This window comes from Oncorhynchus kisutch, linkage group LG18 (genome assembly GCF_002021735.2).
Source record: "Oncorhynchus kisutch isolate 150728-3 linkage group LG18, Okis_V2, whole genome shotgun sequence".
NCBI classification, from domain to species: Eukaryota; Metazoa; Chordata; class Actinopteri; order Salmoniformes; family Salmonidae; genus Oncorhynchus; species Oncorhynchus kisutch.
In genome coordinates this window covers 8,222,938-8,238,870 of record NC_034191.2, presented here as the reverse complement: position 1 = coordinate 8,238,870, position 15,933 = coordinate 8,222,938, and the positions used below count along the sequence as shown (strand labels likewise).

The 15,933-nt window shown below is 44.8% G+C and overlaps 1 protein-coding gene across 1 annotated transcript; it reads right to left on the bottom strand.

Moving 5' to 3' along the window:
- Positions 1 to 5,969: 5,969 nt before the first annotated feature.
- LOC109878809 (extracellular calcium-sensing receptor-like) lies at positions 5,970 to 15,157 on the bottom strand. Its single transcript, XM_031796036.1, has 11 exons — positions 14,893 to 15,157; positions 14,489 to 14,780; positions 14,075 to 14,317; positions 13,845 to 13,940; positions 13,363 to 13,678; positions 13,102 to 13,274; positions 12,715 to 12,945; positions 8,416 to 8,539; positions 7,141 to 7,334; positions 6,578 to 6,856; positions 5,970 to 6,469 (listed from the first exon to the last, which is right to left on the bottom strand). Exons 1-11 carry the CDS (start codon positions 15,120 to 15,122, stop codon positions 6,041 to 6,043), a joined length of 2,607 nt encoding a protein of 868 aa, XP_031651896.1. The 5' UTR covers positions 15,123 to 15,157; the 3' UTR covers positions 5,970 to 6,040.
- Between the last annotated feature and the right edge of the window lie 776 nt (positions 15,158 to 15,933).

Below are 15,933 nucleotides of genomic sequence, written 5' to 3'. Positions count from 1 at the left end.
CCGCCTGTATCTTGGTTAGCCCACCAGGTGGTGCTAAAGGTTAGGTAAGACCTGGGTGGACCACCGCCTGTATCTTGGTTAGCCCACCAGGTGGTGCTAAAGATTAGGTAAGACCTGGGCGGACCACCGCCTGTATCTTGGTTAGCCCACCAGGTGGTGCTAAAGGTTGGGTAAGACCTGGGTCAACCACCGCCTGTATCTTGGTTAGCCCACCAGGTGGTGCTAAAGGTTAAGTAAGACCTGGGCAGACCACCGCATGTATCTTGGTTAGCCCACCAGGTGGTGAGGTTAGGTAAGACCTGGGCGGACCACCGCCTGTATCTTGGTTAGAACACCAGGTGGTGAGGTTAGGTAAGACCTGGGCGGACCACCGCCTGTATCTTGGTTAGCCCACCAGGTGGTGAGGTTAGGTAAGACCTAGGTGGACCACCGCCTGTATCTTGGTTAGCCCACCAGGTGGTGCTAAAGGTTAGGTAAGACCTGGGCGGACCACCACCTGTATCTTGGTTAGCCCACCAGGTGGTGCTAAAGGTTAGGTAAGACCTGGGTGGACCACTGCCTGTATCTTGGTTAGCCCACCAGGTGGTGAGGTTAGGTAAGACCTGGGCGGACCACCGCCTGTATCTTGGTTAGCCCACCAGGTGGTGAGGTTAGGTAAGACCTGGGCGGACCACCGCCTGTATCTTGATTAGCCCACCAGGTAGTGCTAAAGGTTAGGTAAGACCTATGCGGACCACCGCCTGTATTTTGGTTAGCAAACCAGGTGTTGAGGTTAGGTAAGACCTGGGCGGACCACCGCCTATATTTTGGTTAGCACACCAGGTGGTGAGGTTAGGTAAGACCTGGGTGGACCACCGCCTGTATCTTGGTTAGCCCACCAGGTGGTGAGGTTAGGTAAGACCTGGGCGGACCACCGCCTGTATCTTGGTTAGCCCACCAGGTGGTGCTAAAGGTTAGGTAAGACCTGGGCGGACCACCGCCTGTATCTTGGTTAGCACACCAGGTGGTGTTAAAGGTTAGGTAAGACCTGGGCGGACCACCCCTGTATCTTGGTTAGCCCAGCAGGTGGTGAGTTAAGGTAAGACCTGGCAGGACCACCGCCCGTATCTTGGTTAGCCCACCAGGTGGTGCTAAAGGTTAGGTTAGTAGTGGGAAGGCAGGTAAGGTAGGAGAGGGGATTCGTTAACTTTTACTTTATTTGCTTTGGTTCCGTCCAAATTACGAAGTGTTAGGAATAATAAATTCCCTGTAAACAGTATTTTTCCTAGCCTCTGTCGTCCTTCCCCCACATCTCCGATCACACTTTTTTTTCACTCCACGGGGAGTTGAGATGTAGGAGGGTGTTGCGTTCCCTCCTCCAGGAGGCGTACGTAGCACAGACCCTTATTCACTACTCTGTTTGATTAATTAAATCAGAACAACAGTTTTCAGCTGTGCAAACGTAACTGCAGAAGGGTTTTCTAATGATCAATTAGCCTTTTAAAATTATAAACTTGGATTAGCTAACACAACGTGCCATTGGAACACAGGAGTGATGGTTGCTTATAATGGGCCCCTGTACGCCTATGTAGATATTCCATAAATCTGCCGTTTCCAGCTACAATAGTCATTTACAACATTAACAATGTCTACACTATATTTCTGATCAATTTTATTTTTTTTATGGACCAAAAAAAGTGCTTTTCTTTCAAAAACAAGGACATTTCTAAGTGACCTCAAACTTTTGATTGGTAGTGTAAAGTCATATGTGTGAAATTAGTTTTGATTTTCAATGGCGAACAGTGGCAGCGGAAAATAGTACACATCATCCGTAGGCCTTTGCACTTGAATAGAGAATGGAGGAGGCTTTTCCTGCGGTTCATTTTCATGCCAGCCGGGTGGGCTACTCCGGTTTTAAAGAGTAGCAATGTTCTTAACTTTAGAAAAGTTGAAGAATAAATATAGTAGTCCTAGCTTATAGAAATCTGATGGGATCCTCCTCTTTTTAATAGAGGCCATCAAAACTCTGTTTTCTCATGCAATTGCACAGCCTATTGAAATGTTGTGCAACATGAGCTTCTAGGAACAATTATTTAATTCAATGGAACAATCAGCTATGAGGAGCTCTCGATGCGCAACTGTTCCACTCAATCTCTGATTGCCAGGGCTCTCATGAAGTGCTTGATAAGATTTTCAATTGCTTTTGCAATGATGGCAGAGTGATTAGAGGGACGATAGAGTACCAGGTCATTAGCAAGTTTGGTAGGCTACTAATGACCATCAGCGACAACAGAGCACAGTTTTGGAGAAGCCTAGTTACCATGACTCGACAGTCATTCAACGGTCATATGGAATTTGACAAAAAAGCAAGAAAGAAGGTGAAGTTAAAAGCAAGCCAGAAGGACGGTATGCTTTACTATGGATATTTCAGGTTTTTAAAAAATCAACACCCGGTAAAAACAATGGGAAGATGGAAAAGTATCTGAACTATCTTAACCCTGGCGGCAAATACCGTATACCATGACGGCTGACGTCATTCACCTTCGTTCTATCAATGAAAACAATGACATCCAGTTTGCTGTCTAGCATCTAGCTCGTGCAATCTGAATGCAGCATAACAGCCCAACTCCTTATTGTTCTGCTCCTGAGTGGAGCAACGGTCTAAGGTACTGCATCTCAGTGCAAGAGGAATCACTACAGTCCCTGGTTTGAAATCCAGGCTGTATCACATCCGGCCATGATTGGGAGTCCCATAGGGCGGTGAATAATTGGCCCAGCGTCGTCCGGGTTTTGGCGGGTTAGGCAGTCATTGTAATTAAGAATTTGTTCTTAACTGACTTACAAAGTTAAATAAAATAACACCCCTACTCCTTGTTGTTCAGCATAACGGCTGTTCTCCTTGTGGTACAACATAACAGCCCAATTCCTTGTGGTACATCACAACAGCCCTACTCCTTATTGTTCGGCATAACAGCCCTACTCCTTGTGGTACATCACAACTCCCTCACTAGCTTTAAGCACCAGCTGTCAGAGCAGTTTACAGATCACTGCACCTGTACTTAGCCTATCTGTAAACAGCCCATCTATCTACCTACCTCATCCCCATACTGGTATTTATTTATTTATTTTGCTCCTTTGCACCCCAGTATCTCTACCTGCACATTCATCTTCTGCCGATCTGCCATTCCAGTGTTTAATTGCTATATTGTAATTACTTCGCCACCATGGCCTATTTATTTCCTTAACTTACCTCATTTGCACTCACTGTATATAGACTTTTTGTTTTCTTTTGTTCTACTGTATTATTGACTGTATGTTTTGTTTATTCCATGTGTAACTCTGTGTTGTTGTATGTGTCGAATTGCTACGCTTTATCTTGGCCAGGTCAAGCAAATCAGAACTTGTTCTCAACTAGCCTACCTGGTTAAATAAAGGTGAAATAAAAAAAATAAAAAACAGCCGTACCCCTTTTTGTACATAACAACAGCCCTACTCCTTGTGGTACATCACAACAGCCCTACTCCTTGTGGTACATCAGAACAGCCCTACTCCTTGTGGTACATCACAACAGCCCTACTCCTTGTGGTACATCACAACAGCCCTACTCCTTGTGGTACATCAGAACAGCCCTACTCCTTGTGGTACATCACAACAGCCCTACTCCTTGTGGTACATCACAACAGCCCTACTCCTTGTGGTACATCAGAACAGCCCTACTCCTTGTGGTACATCACAACAGCCCTACTCTTTGTTGTACATCGTAACAGCCCTACTCCTTGTGGTACATCACAACAGCCCTACTCCTTGTGGTACATCACAACAGCCCTACTCCTTGTGGTACATCACAACAGCCCTACTCCTTGTGGTACATCACAACAGCCCTACTCTTTGTTGTACATCGTAACAGCCCTACTCCTTGTGGTACATCACAACAGCCCTACTCCTTGTGGTACATCATAACAGCCCTACTCTTTGTTGTTATTTATTTTCACTGTGTATTTATTCCTCACCAAATACAGTATAATATGAAAGAGGTCCCGTCAGCATTTCACTGGTAGTCTACACCTGTTGTTTAACAAGCATGTGACAAATTTAATTTAGATTTGATTTTAGGAAGGAGATATGGGGAGAGGAGAGGTTCCCACCGTGGGTAAGCATACAGTGGAATATGCCTGTTTGCATTTTAGTGTACGATGAGGGACAAACACACACACGCACACTGGATGAGGAAGGAATCTCTTCCACCATGAGTTGACGTAATCGTTAATGGTATTGTTGAGTTTATATAGACATATTTCATTCTGACACATTATATGACTATACAGTTGAAGTCAGAAGTTTACATACACTTAGGTTGGAGTTATTAAAACTATTTTTTTCAACAACTACACAAATTTCATGTTAAGAAACTATAGTTTTGGCAAGTCGGTTAGGACATCTACTTTGTGTATGACACAAGTAATTTTTCCAACAATTGTTTACAGACAGATTATTTCATTTATAATTCACTGTATCACAATTCCAGCTGGTCAGAAGTTTACATACATAATTTGACTGTGCCTTTAAACAGCTTGGAAAATTCCAGAAAAGGATGTCATAGCTTTAGAAGCTTCTGATAGGCTAATTGACATAATTTGAGTCAATTGGAGGTGTACCTGTGGATGTATTTCAAGGCCTATCTTCAAACTCAGTAGCTCTTTGCTTGACATCATGGGAAAATCAGAAGAAATCAGCCCAGACCTCAGAAAAACAATTGTAGACCTCCACAAGTCTGGAACATCCTTGGGATCCATTTCCAAATGCCTGAAGGTACCACGTTCATCTACACAAACAATAGTATAAACACCATGGGACCACGCAGCCGTCATACAGCTCAGGAAGGAGACGCGTTCTGTCTCCTAGAGATGAACGTACTTTGGTGCGAAAAGTGCAAATTAATCCCAGAACAGCAAAGGACCTTGTGAAGATGCTGGAGGAAACAGGTACAAAAGTATCTATATCCACAGTAAAATGAGTCCTATATCGACATAACCTGAAGGCCTATCGGGCAAGGAAAAAGCCACTGCTCCAAAACCGCCAGAAAAAAAGCCAGTTTGCAACTGCACAGGAAGTTAAAGCTTGGTCGCAAATGGGTTTTCAAAATGGACAATGACCCCAAGCATACTTCCAAAGTTGTGGCAAAATGGCTTAAGAACAAAAAAGTCAAGGTATTGGAGCGGCCATCACAAAGCCCTGATCTCAATCCTATAGAACATTTGTGGGCAAAACTGAAAAAGTGTGTGTGAGCAGGGAGGCCTACGAACCGGTCTCAATTACACCAGCTCTGTCAAGAGTAATGAGCCAAAATTCACCCAACTTATTGTGGGAAGTTTGTGGAAGGCTACCCAAAAAGTTTGATCCAAGTTAAACAATTTAAAGGCAATGCTAAAAATACTAATTAAGTGTATGTACACTTCTGACCCACTGGGAATGTGATGAAAGAAATAAAAGCTGAAATATATCATTCTCTCTACGATTACTCTGACATTTCACATTCTTAAAATAAAGTGGTGATCCTAACTGACCTAACACAGAGAATTTTTACTAGGATTAAATGTCAGGAATTGTGAAAAACTGAGTTTAAATGCATTTGGCTAAGGTGTATGTAAACTTCCGACTTCAACTACCTTTAACAGGAAATGTATGTTTTCAAACAGAATGGACATTCTACAATCCTTAAATCACGAAATGAGTGTGTCATTTCACATTTGTCCCTCGTGTTTCTTGGTGGTTTCTATTTGTCCATCATGTGTTTCTTGGTGGTTTCTATTTGTCCATCATGTGTTTCTTGGTGGTTTCTATTTGTCCATCATGTGTTTCTTGGTGGTTTCTATTTGTCCATCATGTGTTTCTTGGTGGTTTCTATTTGTCCATCATGTGTTTCTTGGTGGTTTCTATTTGTCCATCATGTGTTTCTTGGTGGTTTCTATTTGGACATCATGTGTTTCTTGGTGGTTTCTATTTGGACATCATGTGTTTCTTGGTGGTTTCTATTTGGACATCATGTGTTTCTTGGTGGTTTCTATTTGGACATCATGTGTTTCTTGGTGTTTCTCTTTGGTCTCAGGAGGATGATGAAACACTTTGGAGCAAACAGACAGAACAGCAGCCCAAAGCTGGATGCTAAGATGGCGAATATCTCCACAGCTACAGTGTACTTCCCAGGAGAGCTGACGTAGGCAGGGACGAAGGAGATCCATACAGCACAGAAGATCAGCATGCTGAAGGTGATGAACTTGGCCTCGTTGAAGTTGTCAGGGAGTTTCCTGGCCAGGAAGGCTAAGAGGAGACAGAGAGAGGCTAGCAAGCCAATGTAGCCCAGCACCAGAGAGAAGCCGACCACAGAGCCCACGTCACACTCCAGGACCACCCTCGGCCCCCGACCCTCTCTGTCCCCCCTCTCAGCCGGCCGGGGTGGAGCTAGGGCCAGCCACAGCACACAGATCAGCACCTGTGGAAGGGAAAGGGGTTTGGAAGGAAAAAACACAGTCACCATAACAACAGAATACGGTCAGTGAAGGAAATAAATACATTCCAATAGTAAAAACTAGATGTTCACCTGGATGAGTGTGCAGATGGAGATGCCCATCCTTTGCTGAACTGGGCTGAAGTATCTCATCAGGTTCTCTCCAGGCAGAGTGGCCCTGAAGGCCACCAGCACCACCACAGTCCTGCTGAGCAGACAGGAGATGCAGAACACAAAGCTTACACCAAACAGGGTGTGTCTCAGCATGCAAGTCCATGGCTTCGGCCAGCCAATGAAAACCAGTGCACACAGGAAGCAGAGCTTGAGTGACAGCAGGAGCAGGAAGCTGAGCTCAGAGTTGTTGGCTTTCACCTGGAACAAGACAGAGAATGATAATTTAGACAGAGTGACGTCATAAATCTCGTCCTTATGTGACACAGTACGAACTGATGTCTCTCATGCAATGGAATGTATTTTTGGCAATATCAGTAGAGTTGTCTCAACAAATCACAGTACAGTTTGAAGGGTACACTTCCAGCTTTTACTTCCTGACATCGGGAACAATGTCTGCCAGTCCATCCGTTATGCCATCATTGACTTGAATGGGGACACCCATTCTATTCATTGTATTTCTATGATCGTATGATTCAACTCACCAGGGGCGTATGGCGGTGGTAGAAGAAGGTGGTCATGGCACCAGCTGTGAGCGTTGCCCCGGAAACTGAGATGACGGACAGGATGACGCCCATGGTGTCGCTGTAGGAGAGGAAGTCCACCAGCTGTGGGACGCAGGCCGTATGATCTGGGTTGGACCAGAACCGCTCTGGACACCTGATACACTCAACTGACCCTGACAGAGAAGGAACAGAAATCAAGAGTCAGAATCAGAACCAGTCAGAATCAGAACCAGTCAGAACCAAGACCAGTCAGAACCAGGACCAGTCAGAATCAGTCAGAACCAGGACCAGTCAGGACCCGGACCAGTCAGGACCAGGACCAGTCAGAACCAGGACTAGTCAGGACCAGGACCATTCAGAATCAGGACCATTCAGAATCAGGACCAGTCAGAATGAGGACCATTCAGAATCAGGACCAGTCAGAATGAGGACCAGTCAGAATCGGGACTAGTCAGAACCAAGACCAGTCAGAACCAGGACCAGTCAGAATCAGTCAGAACCAGGACCAGTCAGAACCAGGACCAGTCAGAATCAGTCAGAACCAGGACCAGACAGAATGAGGACCAGTCAGAACCAGGACTAGTCAGGACCAGGACCATTCAGAATCAGGACCATTCAGAATCAGGACCAGTCAGAACGAGGACCATTCAGAATCAGGACCAGTCAGAATCGGGACCAGTCAGAACCAATCAGGACCAGTCAGAATCAGGACCAGTCAGAACCAGCCAGAATCAGGACCAGTCGGAATCAGAATCAGGACCAGTCAGAATCAGGACCAGTCAGGATCAGGACCAGTCAGAATCAGGAACAGTCAGAACCAGTCAGGATCAAGACCAGTCAGAATCAGGACCAGTCAGGATCAGGACCAGTCAGGATCAGGACCAGTCAGAATCAGGAACAGTCAGAACCAGTCAGGATCAAGACCAGTCAGAATCAGGACCAGTCAGAACCAGGACCAGTCAGAATCAGGACCAGTCAGAACCAGGGTCAGTCAGAATCAGGAACAGTCAGAATCAGGACCAGATACGAATGGGGACCAGTCAGACTTAGGGCCGGTCAGAATCAGGACCAGTCAGAACCAGGACCAGTCAGAATCAGGACCAGTCAGGATCAGGACCAGTCAGGATCAGGACCAGTCAGGACCCGTACCAGTCAGGATCAGGACCAGTCAGAATCAGGACCAGTCAGAATCATGACCAGTCAGAATCAGGACCAGTCAAATATGAAATGGAATGAGAAAAGTTGATGGACGACCTGTTGTGTTGCTGATCTCTCCCTCAGCGCAGGACAGACAGTCGAAGCAGCAAACGGGCCTCCCCTTCTGTACCGCATGTCTGGTACCAGGGGGACAGGCAGCACTGCATATAGACACAGGGACCTACCGGACGGTGGGGAGGACGCAGTCTTCTTCATCATCACTATTATCACCATTATTACACACTCACACTCACACTCACACACAGGCAGGTTTACTGGGCCCGTCTGGGGACTAGGTGAGGAATCTGACCACACAAATATCTCACATTCAGTATCATATTGTTGACAGAGCTTCCTGTCTGACAGAACATTCAGTAGCATATTGATGACAGAGCTTCCTGTCTGAACTAACATTCAGTATCATATTGATGACAGAGCTTCCTGTCTGAACCAACATTCAGTATCATGTTGATGACAGAGCTTCCTGTCTGACCTAACATTCAGTATCATATTGTTGACAGAGATTCCTGTCTGAACTAACATTCAGTATCATATTGATGACAGAGCTTCCTGTCTGACCTAACATTCAGTATAATATTGTTGACAGAGATTCCTGTCTGAACTAACATTCAGTATCATATTGTTGACAGAGCTTCCTGTCTGAACTAACATTCAGTATCATATTGATGACAGAGCTTCCTGTCTGACCCAACATTCAGTATCATATTGATGACAGAGCTTCCTGTCTGACCCAACATTCAGTATCATATTGATGACAGAGCTTCCTGTCTGACCTAACATTCAGTATCATATTGATGACAGAGTTTCCTGTCTGAACTAACATTCAGTATCATATTGATGTCAGAGCTTCCTGTCTGAACTAACATTCAGTATGATATTGATGACAGAGCTTCCTGTCTGAACAAACATTCAGTATCATATTGTTGACAGAGCTTCCTGTCTGAACAAACATTCAGTATCATATTGTTGACAGAGCTTCCTGTCTGAACAAACATTCAGTATCATATTGATGACAGAGCTTCCTGTCTGACCCAACATTCAGTATCATATTGATGACAGAGCTTCCTGTCTGACCTAACATTCAGTATCATATTGATGACAGAGCTTCCTGTCTGACCTAACATTCAGTATAATATTGTTGACAGAGATTCCTGTCTGAACTAACATTCAGTATCATATTGTTGACAGAGCTTCCTGTCTGACAGAACATTCAGTAGCATATTGATGACAGAGCTTCCTGTCTGACCCAACATTCAGTATCATATTGATGACAGAGCTTCCTGTCTGACCCAACATTCAGTATCATATTGATGACAGAGCTTCCTGTCTGACCTAACATTCAGTATCATATTGATGACAGAGTTTCCTGTCTGAACTAACATTCAGTATCATATTGATGTCAGAGCTTCCTGTCTGAACTAACATTCAGTATGATATTGATGACAGAGCTTCCTGTCTGAACAAACATTCAGTATCATATTGTTGACAGAGCTTCCTGTCTGAACAAACATTCAGTATCATATTGTTGACAGAGCTTCCTGTCTGAACAAACATGCAGTATCATATTGATGACAGAGCTTCCTGTCTGACCCAACATTCAGTATCATATTGATGACAGAGCTTCCTGTCTGACCTAACATTCAGTATCATATTGATGACAGAGCTTCCTGTCTGACCTAACATTCAGTATCATATTGATGACAGAGCTTCCTGTCTGAACCAACATTCAGTATCATATTGATGACAGAGCTTCCTGTCTGAACTAACATTCAGTATCATATTGTTGACAGAGTTTCCTGTCTGACCTAACATTCAGTATCATATTGATGACAGAGCTTCCTGTCTGAACCAACATTCAGTATCATATTGATGACAGAGCTTCATGTCTGAACTAACATTCAGTATCATATTGATGACAGAGCTTCCTGTCTGAACCAACATTCAGTATCATATTGATGACAGAGCTTCCTGTCTGAACCAACATTCAGTATCATATTGATGACAGAGCTTCCTGTCTGAACCAACATTCAGTATCATATTGATGACAGAGCTTCCTGTCTGAACCAACATTCAGTATCATATTGATGACAGAGCTTCCTGTCTGAACCAACATTCAGTATCATATTGATGACAGAGCTTCCTGTCTGAACTAACATTCAGTATCATATTGATGACAGAGCTTCCTGTCTGAACCAACATTCAGTATCATATTGATGACAGAGCTTCCTGTCTGAACAAACATTCAGTATCATATTGATGACAGAGCTTCCTGTCTGACCCAACATTCAGTATCATATTGATGACAGAGCTTCCTGTCTGAACTAACATTCAGTATCATATTGATGACAGAGCTTCCTGTCTGACCTAACATTCAGTATCATATTGATGACAGAGCTTCCTGTCTGACCTAACATTCAGTATCATATTGATGACAGAGCTTCCTGTCTGACCTAACATTCAGTATCATATTGATGACAGAGCTTCCTGTCTGACCCAACATTCAGTATCATATTGATGACAGAGCTTCCTGTCTGAACAAACATTCTGTATCATATTGATGACAGAGCTTCCTGTCTGACCTAACATTCAGTATCATATTGTTGACACAGCTTCCTGTCTGAACCAACATTCAGTATCATATTGATGACAGAGCTTCCTGTCTGAACTAACATTCAGTATCATATTGATGACAGAGCTTCCTGTCTGAACCAACATTCAGTATCATATTGATGACAGAGCTTCCTGTCTGAACTAACATTCAGTATCATATTGATGACAGAGCTTCCTGTCTGAACTAACATTCAGTATCATATTGATGACAGAGCTTCCTGTCTGAACTAACATTCAGTATCATATTGATGACAGAGCTTCCTGTCTGAACTAACATTCAGTATCATATTGATGACAGAGCTTCCTGTCTGAACTAACATTCAGTATCATATTGATGACAGAGCTTCCTGTCTGAACTAACATTCAGTATCATGTTGATGACAGAGCTTCCTGTCTGAACTAACATTCAGTATCATATTGATGACAGAGCTTCCTGTCTGAACTAACATTCAGTATCATATTGATGACAGAGCTTCCTGTCTGAACTAACATTCAGTATCATATTGATGACAGAGCTTCCTGTCTGACCTAACATTCAGTATCATATTGATGACAGAGCTTCCTGTCTGAACCAACATTCAGTATCATATTGATGACAGAGCTTCCTGTCTGAACTAACATTCAGTATCATATTGATGACAGAGCTTCCTGTCTGAACTAACATTCAGTATCATATTGATGACAGAGCTTCCTGTCTGAACAAACATTCAGTATCATATTGATGACAGAGCTTCCTGTCTGAACCAACATTCAGTATCATATTGATGACAGAGCTTCCTGTCTGACCTAACATTCAGTATCATGTTGATGACAGAGCTTCCTGTCTGAACTAACATTCAGTATCATGTTGATGACAGAGCTTCCTGTCTGAACCAACATTCAGTATCATATTGATGACAGAGCTTCCTGTCTGAACTAACATTCAGTATCATATTGATGACAGAGCTTCCTGTCTGAACTAACATTCAGTATCATATTGATGACAGAGCTTCCTGTCTGAACAAACATTCAGTATCATATTGATGACAGAGCTTCCTGTCTGAACCAACATTCAGTATCATATTGATGACAGAGCTTCCTGTCTGACCTAACATTCAGTATCATGTTGATGACAGAGCTTCCTGTCTGAACAAACATTCAGTATCATATTGATGACAGAGCTTCCTGTCTGAACCAACATTCAGTATCATATTGATGACAGAGCTTCCTGTCTGACCTAACATTCAGTATCATGTTGATGACAGAGCTTCCTGTCTGACCTAACATTCAGTATCATGTTGATGACAGAGCTTCCTGTCTGAACTAACATTCAGTATCATATTGATGACAGAGCTTCCTGTCTGAACTAACATTCAGTATCATGTTGATGACAGAGCTTCCTGTCTGAATATTTTTATATTATTATTATATTTGGTGTTTTTTTCTCTTTCCTGTCTGCACACACACACACACACACACACACACACACACACACACACACACACGTAGCCTAGTGGTTGGACATTGGACTTGTAACCGAAAGGTTGCAAGTTCAAATCCCCGAGCTGACAAGGTACAAAATCTGTCGTTCTGCCCTTGAACAGGCAGTTAACCCACTGTTCCTAGACCGTCATTGAAAATAAGAATTTGTTCTTAACTGACTTGCCTAGTAAAATAAAGGTAAAAAAACACACACACACACACACTCCTCTCTGCTTCAGAGAAACCTAGCCAAATGGTACTTACCTCGTCTCCGCTGCCTCCTCCCCACACCACCTTCTCCATATTGATGTGAAACTGGTCGTCCACTCCCACTGAAGACAGAAAATGGCCGACCTGGACAAACTCTGCTGTCTCCTCGGGGCTCACATGCCAGTTGATGATGTCATAAGAGGCAGGCGGATCACCATTCATGTCGAAGTGGATCAAATCCCCCACAGGAGTACTGAAGTTCACTCTCCTCAGATAATGAGCAATCTCAAAGACAAAAGGTTTATTGAAACAGGATTAAGAGTTAGAACCAGTGGTGGCTTTGGGCTTTTAGTGCTCAACACTTATAAAGTGTTTCCATTGTATCCTGACTGGAAACGTTAGAGTTGTTAACCTGAAAACAGATCAATATGGAATTGTCACCTGGCTGGGCTGAAGCTTCCTGATATCAGGGCACTGTCCACTACTAAAGGGTCCCTCCCCTGGTGGACAGGCCACCATGTCCTGAATGGCGTGGGCGATGGCGTAAACAGCCTTGTACACATTGTAGCTGGCTCTCAGCTGAGACACGTCAGCATACTGGCTCTCCCCCTCACCTAGGATTGACACTTTATTTTACTGAGACAACATCGGGAATGGATCAGGACACATAAAACAGAGCATTAGTTGTAAACTCTCCCTCACCAATGACCTCTGAACCAGTACACTGTCGCCGGGACGACGGGGTCATGCTGAGGTCAATCCCCAGAGAACACCCAAAAATTTCCTCCCACAATTCCCTCAGGAAGGGGTCGGATTTCTGGTAGTCCCCATCAGGACGAAGGCGTGTTAGGAAAGGGCCCAGGCTGGGAATGACAGCTTTCTTCAGGGCAAATCCAATAGTCCCGGCAAGAGAGGGCAGGTTTTTTGGGGAAGAGAGAGTAGAGTAGGTGACCCAGGCTTCCGAGGCGATCCACTGCCTGTCCGTTATGTTCTGACGGACAACCTCTTCCATCAGGGCCTGAAGAATGAGACGGTTAAAAAGATCAAGATAGTCAAGTTAAAGTACATGATTATCAATAAGAAAATACTTGTCTATAAAGGGCATCAAGACATGATAGGACAAAAACACTCTGCTACAGTTGTGTAACAAATACTTAACAATACTCTGACCAGTAACTGATTACCCGTGCATCCTGAGCGATGGCGAATGTCACCACCACTCTGGCAGTAGATCCTCTGATGGTGTCCACGATGTTCTTAATCCGTCTCTGAGATGGTACCTTGGGGATGCCCATCAGTGAGAGAGAGGGAAGAGAGTCAGGGAAAATCAGAGAGAGTGTTTCTATTTTATATTAATGGAGAGGGGGCGAAGCAGAGTTAAAGAGAGACAGAAATCATCAGAGTGAGGTCGTACCTTGGGGATGACCTCTGCGTAGGCGACACAAACCCCAGATCCTTGGAGATCTTGGAGAAGCATCTGAACCCCAAACTTTCCATAGTCATCATCCCCTGACACCAGCCCCACCCACTCCCAGCCCAGCTGATGCAGCAGCCTGGCCATGCCCCGAGCCTGGAAGGCATCGCTGGGTATCGTACGGAAGAATGACGGGTACCTCCAGTTGTCACTCAAACAGGCACAGGAGGCAAAATAACTCACCTGGGAGAGAACAGAGAAAGAGAGTGAGGGAGAATAAGAATTTGTAAGACTCAGAGAGCAGAAGGAGAGGAACCGTGAACATAGAGTCATTAAGATAGATATTTGAATCGAATGTGTAAGAGAGCCGTTATCTCTTTCCATCCCAGTCTGTAGTCCAACCCCATGCCTCACCATGGGTAAATCAAACGGCCCGAGGGTCTGTGCCACCACGATGGAGGCTGAGGAGCGGGCATCCCCGATGACGACGGGCACCTCAGGTGTTGCTCCACACTCTGTGCCCACCACAGAGGCCTCCTGGCCTGTCACCATGGTTAGGGCTGCCCCCAGAGTGGTACCCTCTGCCAGGCATGTGTCAGCAGCCAGGAACCCCAGGGTGAGGTTAGGAAGGAGGAATGGGTCGCGGTTAATCTCCTCCACCGCAAAGATCATAGTCTGGAGCCAGCGATAAGCACGCTGGTTGAACCTGACAGATAGAGGAAGGGAAGGGACAGGTAGAGATGAGGTAACTGAAAACACTTTACACATGAAAACAATGACACAAAGCTGTCATCACACATCACTTCGGAGTTGCGTACTTTGTACATGTCACATTTCCCTCAATACTCCGGAACTCCTGCTCTGGTAGAGGGGCTTCCACATGGACGGGGAACAGGCCTCCAATGACCACATCTCCTGCCCGATAAACACTGCCCGAGATGGGGTTAGCCATCAGCCGACAGGCCCCCCCTCCACCTCCAGACTGACCCCAGACATACCCAGGGATAAGGAGGCAGCAGAGCAGCCACAGCCAGCCACAGAGGCACATCACCTGGATAGAGACAAGGTCGAGGACTGGGAAAGTCTGTCACCTGGAGGAGAGAGATCAAAGCAAGATCTTACAGACAGAACACTGAGTAAATAGAATGACATGAACAAAGAAACGCAGGCAATGAAGAGATACACCATACACCATACACCATACACCATGGACACCTGTAACCAGACAGTTGTATGAAACAACAGTGATAGACACACAATAAACATGTTCCATCTCTGCCCTACCTATCAACAGTAAACCTTATCCTGGTGAGAGAGACAGACAGACAGACAGACAGACAGACAGACAGACAGACAGACAGAGAGGATGAGTGTCTGTCAGTCTAACATCTCCTGCAGAGAGTGAAAGAGGGAGAGGAAGAGGAGAGAAGGGGAGATGCTGATATAGGGAGAAATGAGCCCCCGGCTAAAAAACAGGCACACAGCCACCAGGGGGTGCTTGTAGGGACGGGTGGGGCAGGAGGGGGTTAATTGGGGCATGTTATTGGAGGATAACTTGGGGAACAGGTAATTGAGGGTAATTGGAGAAAGCCTATGAGGCTGATGTTATTGAAGGTAATGTAGTAGGAGAGGAGAATCAGCGTCTGTTCTTCAACAACATCTGATGTTACGTCATACTTTATTCATTCTTATGAATGATTGTCTTAATAAAATACTGTACATGTGACTAAATAGGAGAGGAGATGTGTAGAGAGAGAGATAGCGAGAGAGAGAAAGAGAGAAAGAGAGAGAGAAAGAGAGAGAGGGGGGGGGGGCGAGAAAGAGAGAGAGAGGGGGGCGAGAGAGAGAGAGAGAGAGGG

What these genes read in the sequence shown, in the direction of transcription:
- LOC109878809 (XM_031796036.1), bottom strand. Translation starts at nt 15,122, where the DNA reads ATGTGCCTCTGTGGCTGGCTGTGGCTGCTCTGCTGCCTCCTTATCCCT. An exon ending in GGCCGTTTGATTTACCCATG is followed by an intron (nt 14,318 to 14,488) that starts GTGAGGCATGGG and finishes GTTCTCTCCCAG; the next exon opens with GTGAGTTATTTTGCCTCCTG. An exon ending in TACTGGTTCAGAGGTCATTG is followed by an intron (nt 13,275 to 13,362) that starts GTGAGGGAGAGT and finishes TGTCAATCCTAG; the next exon opens with GTGAGGGGGAGAGCCAGTAT.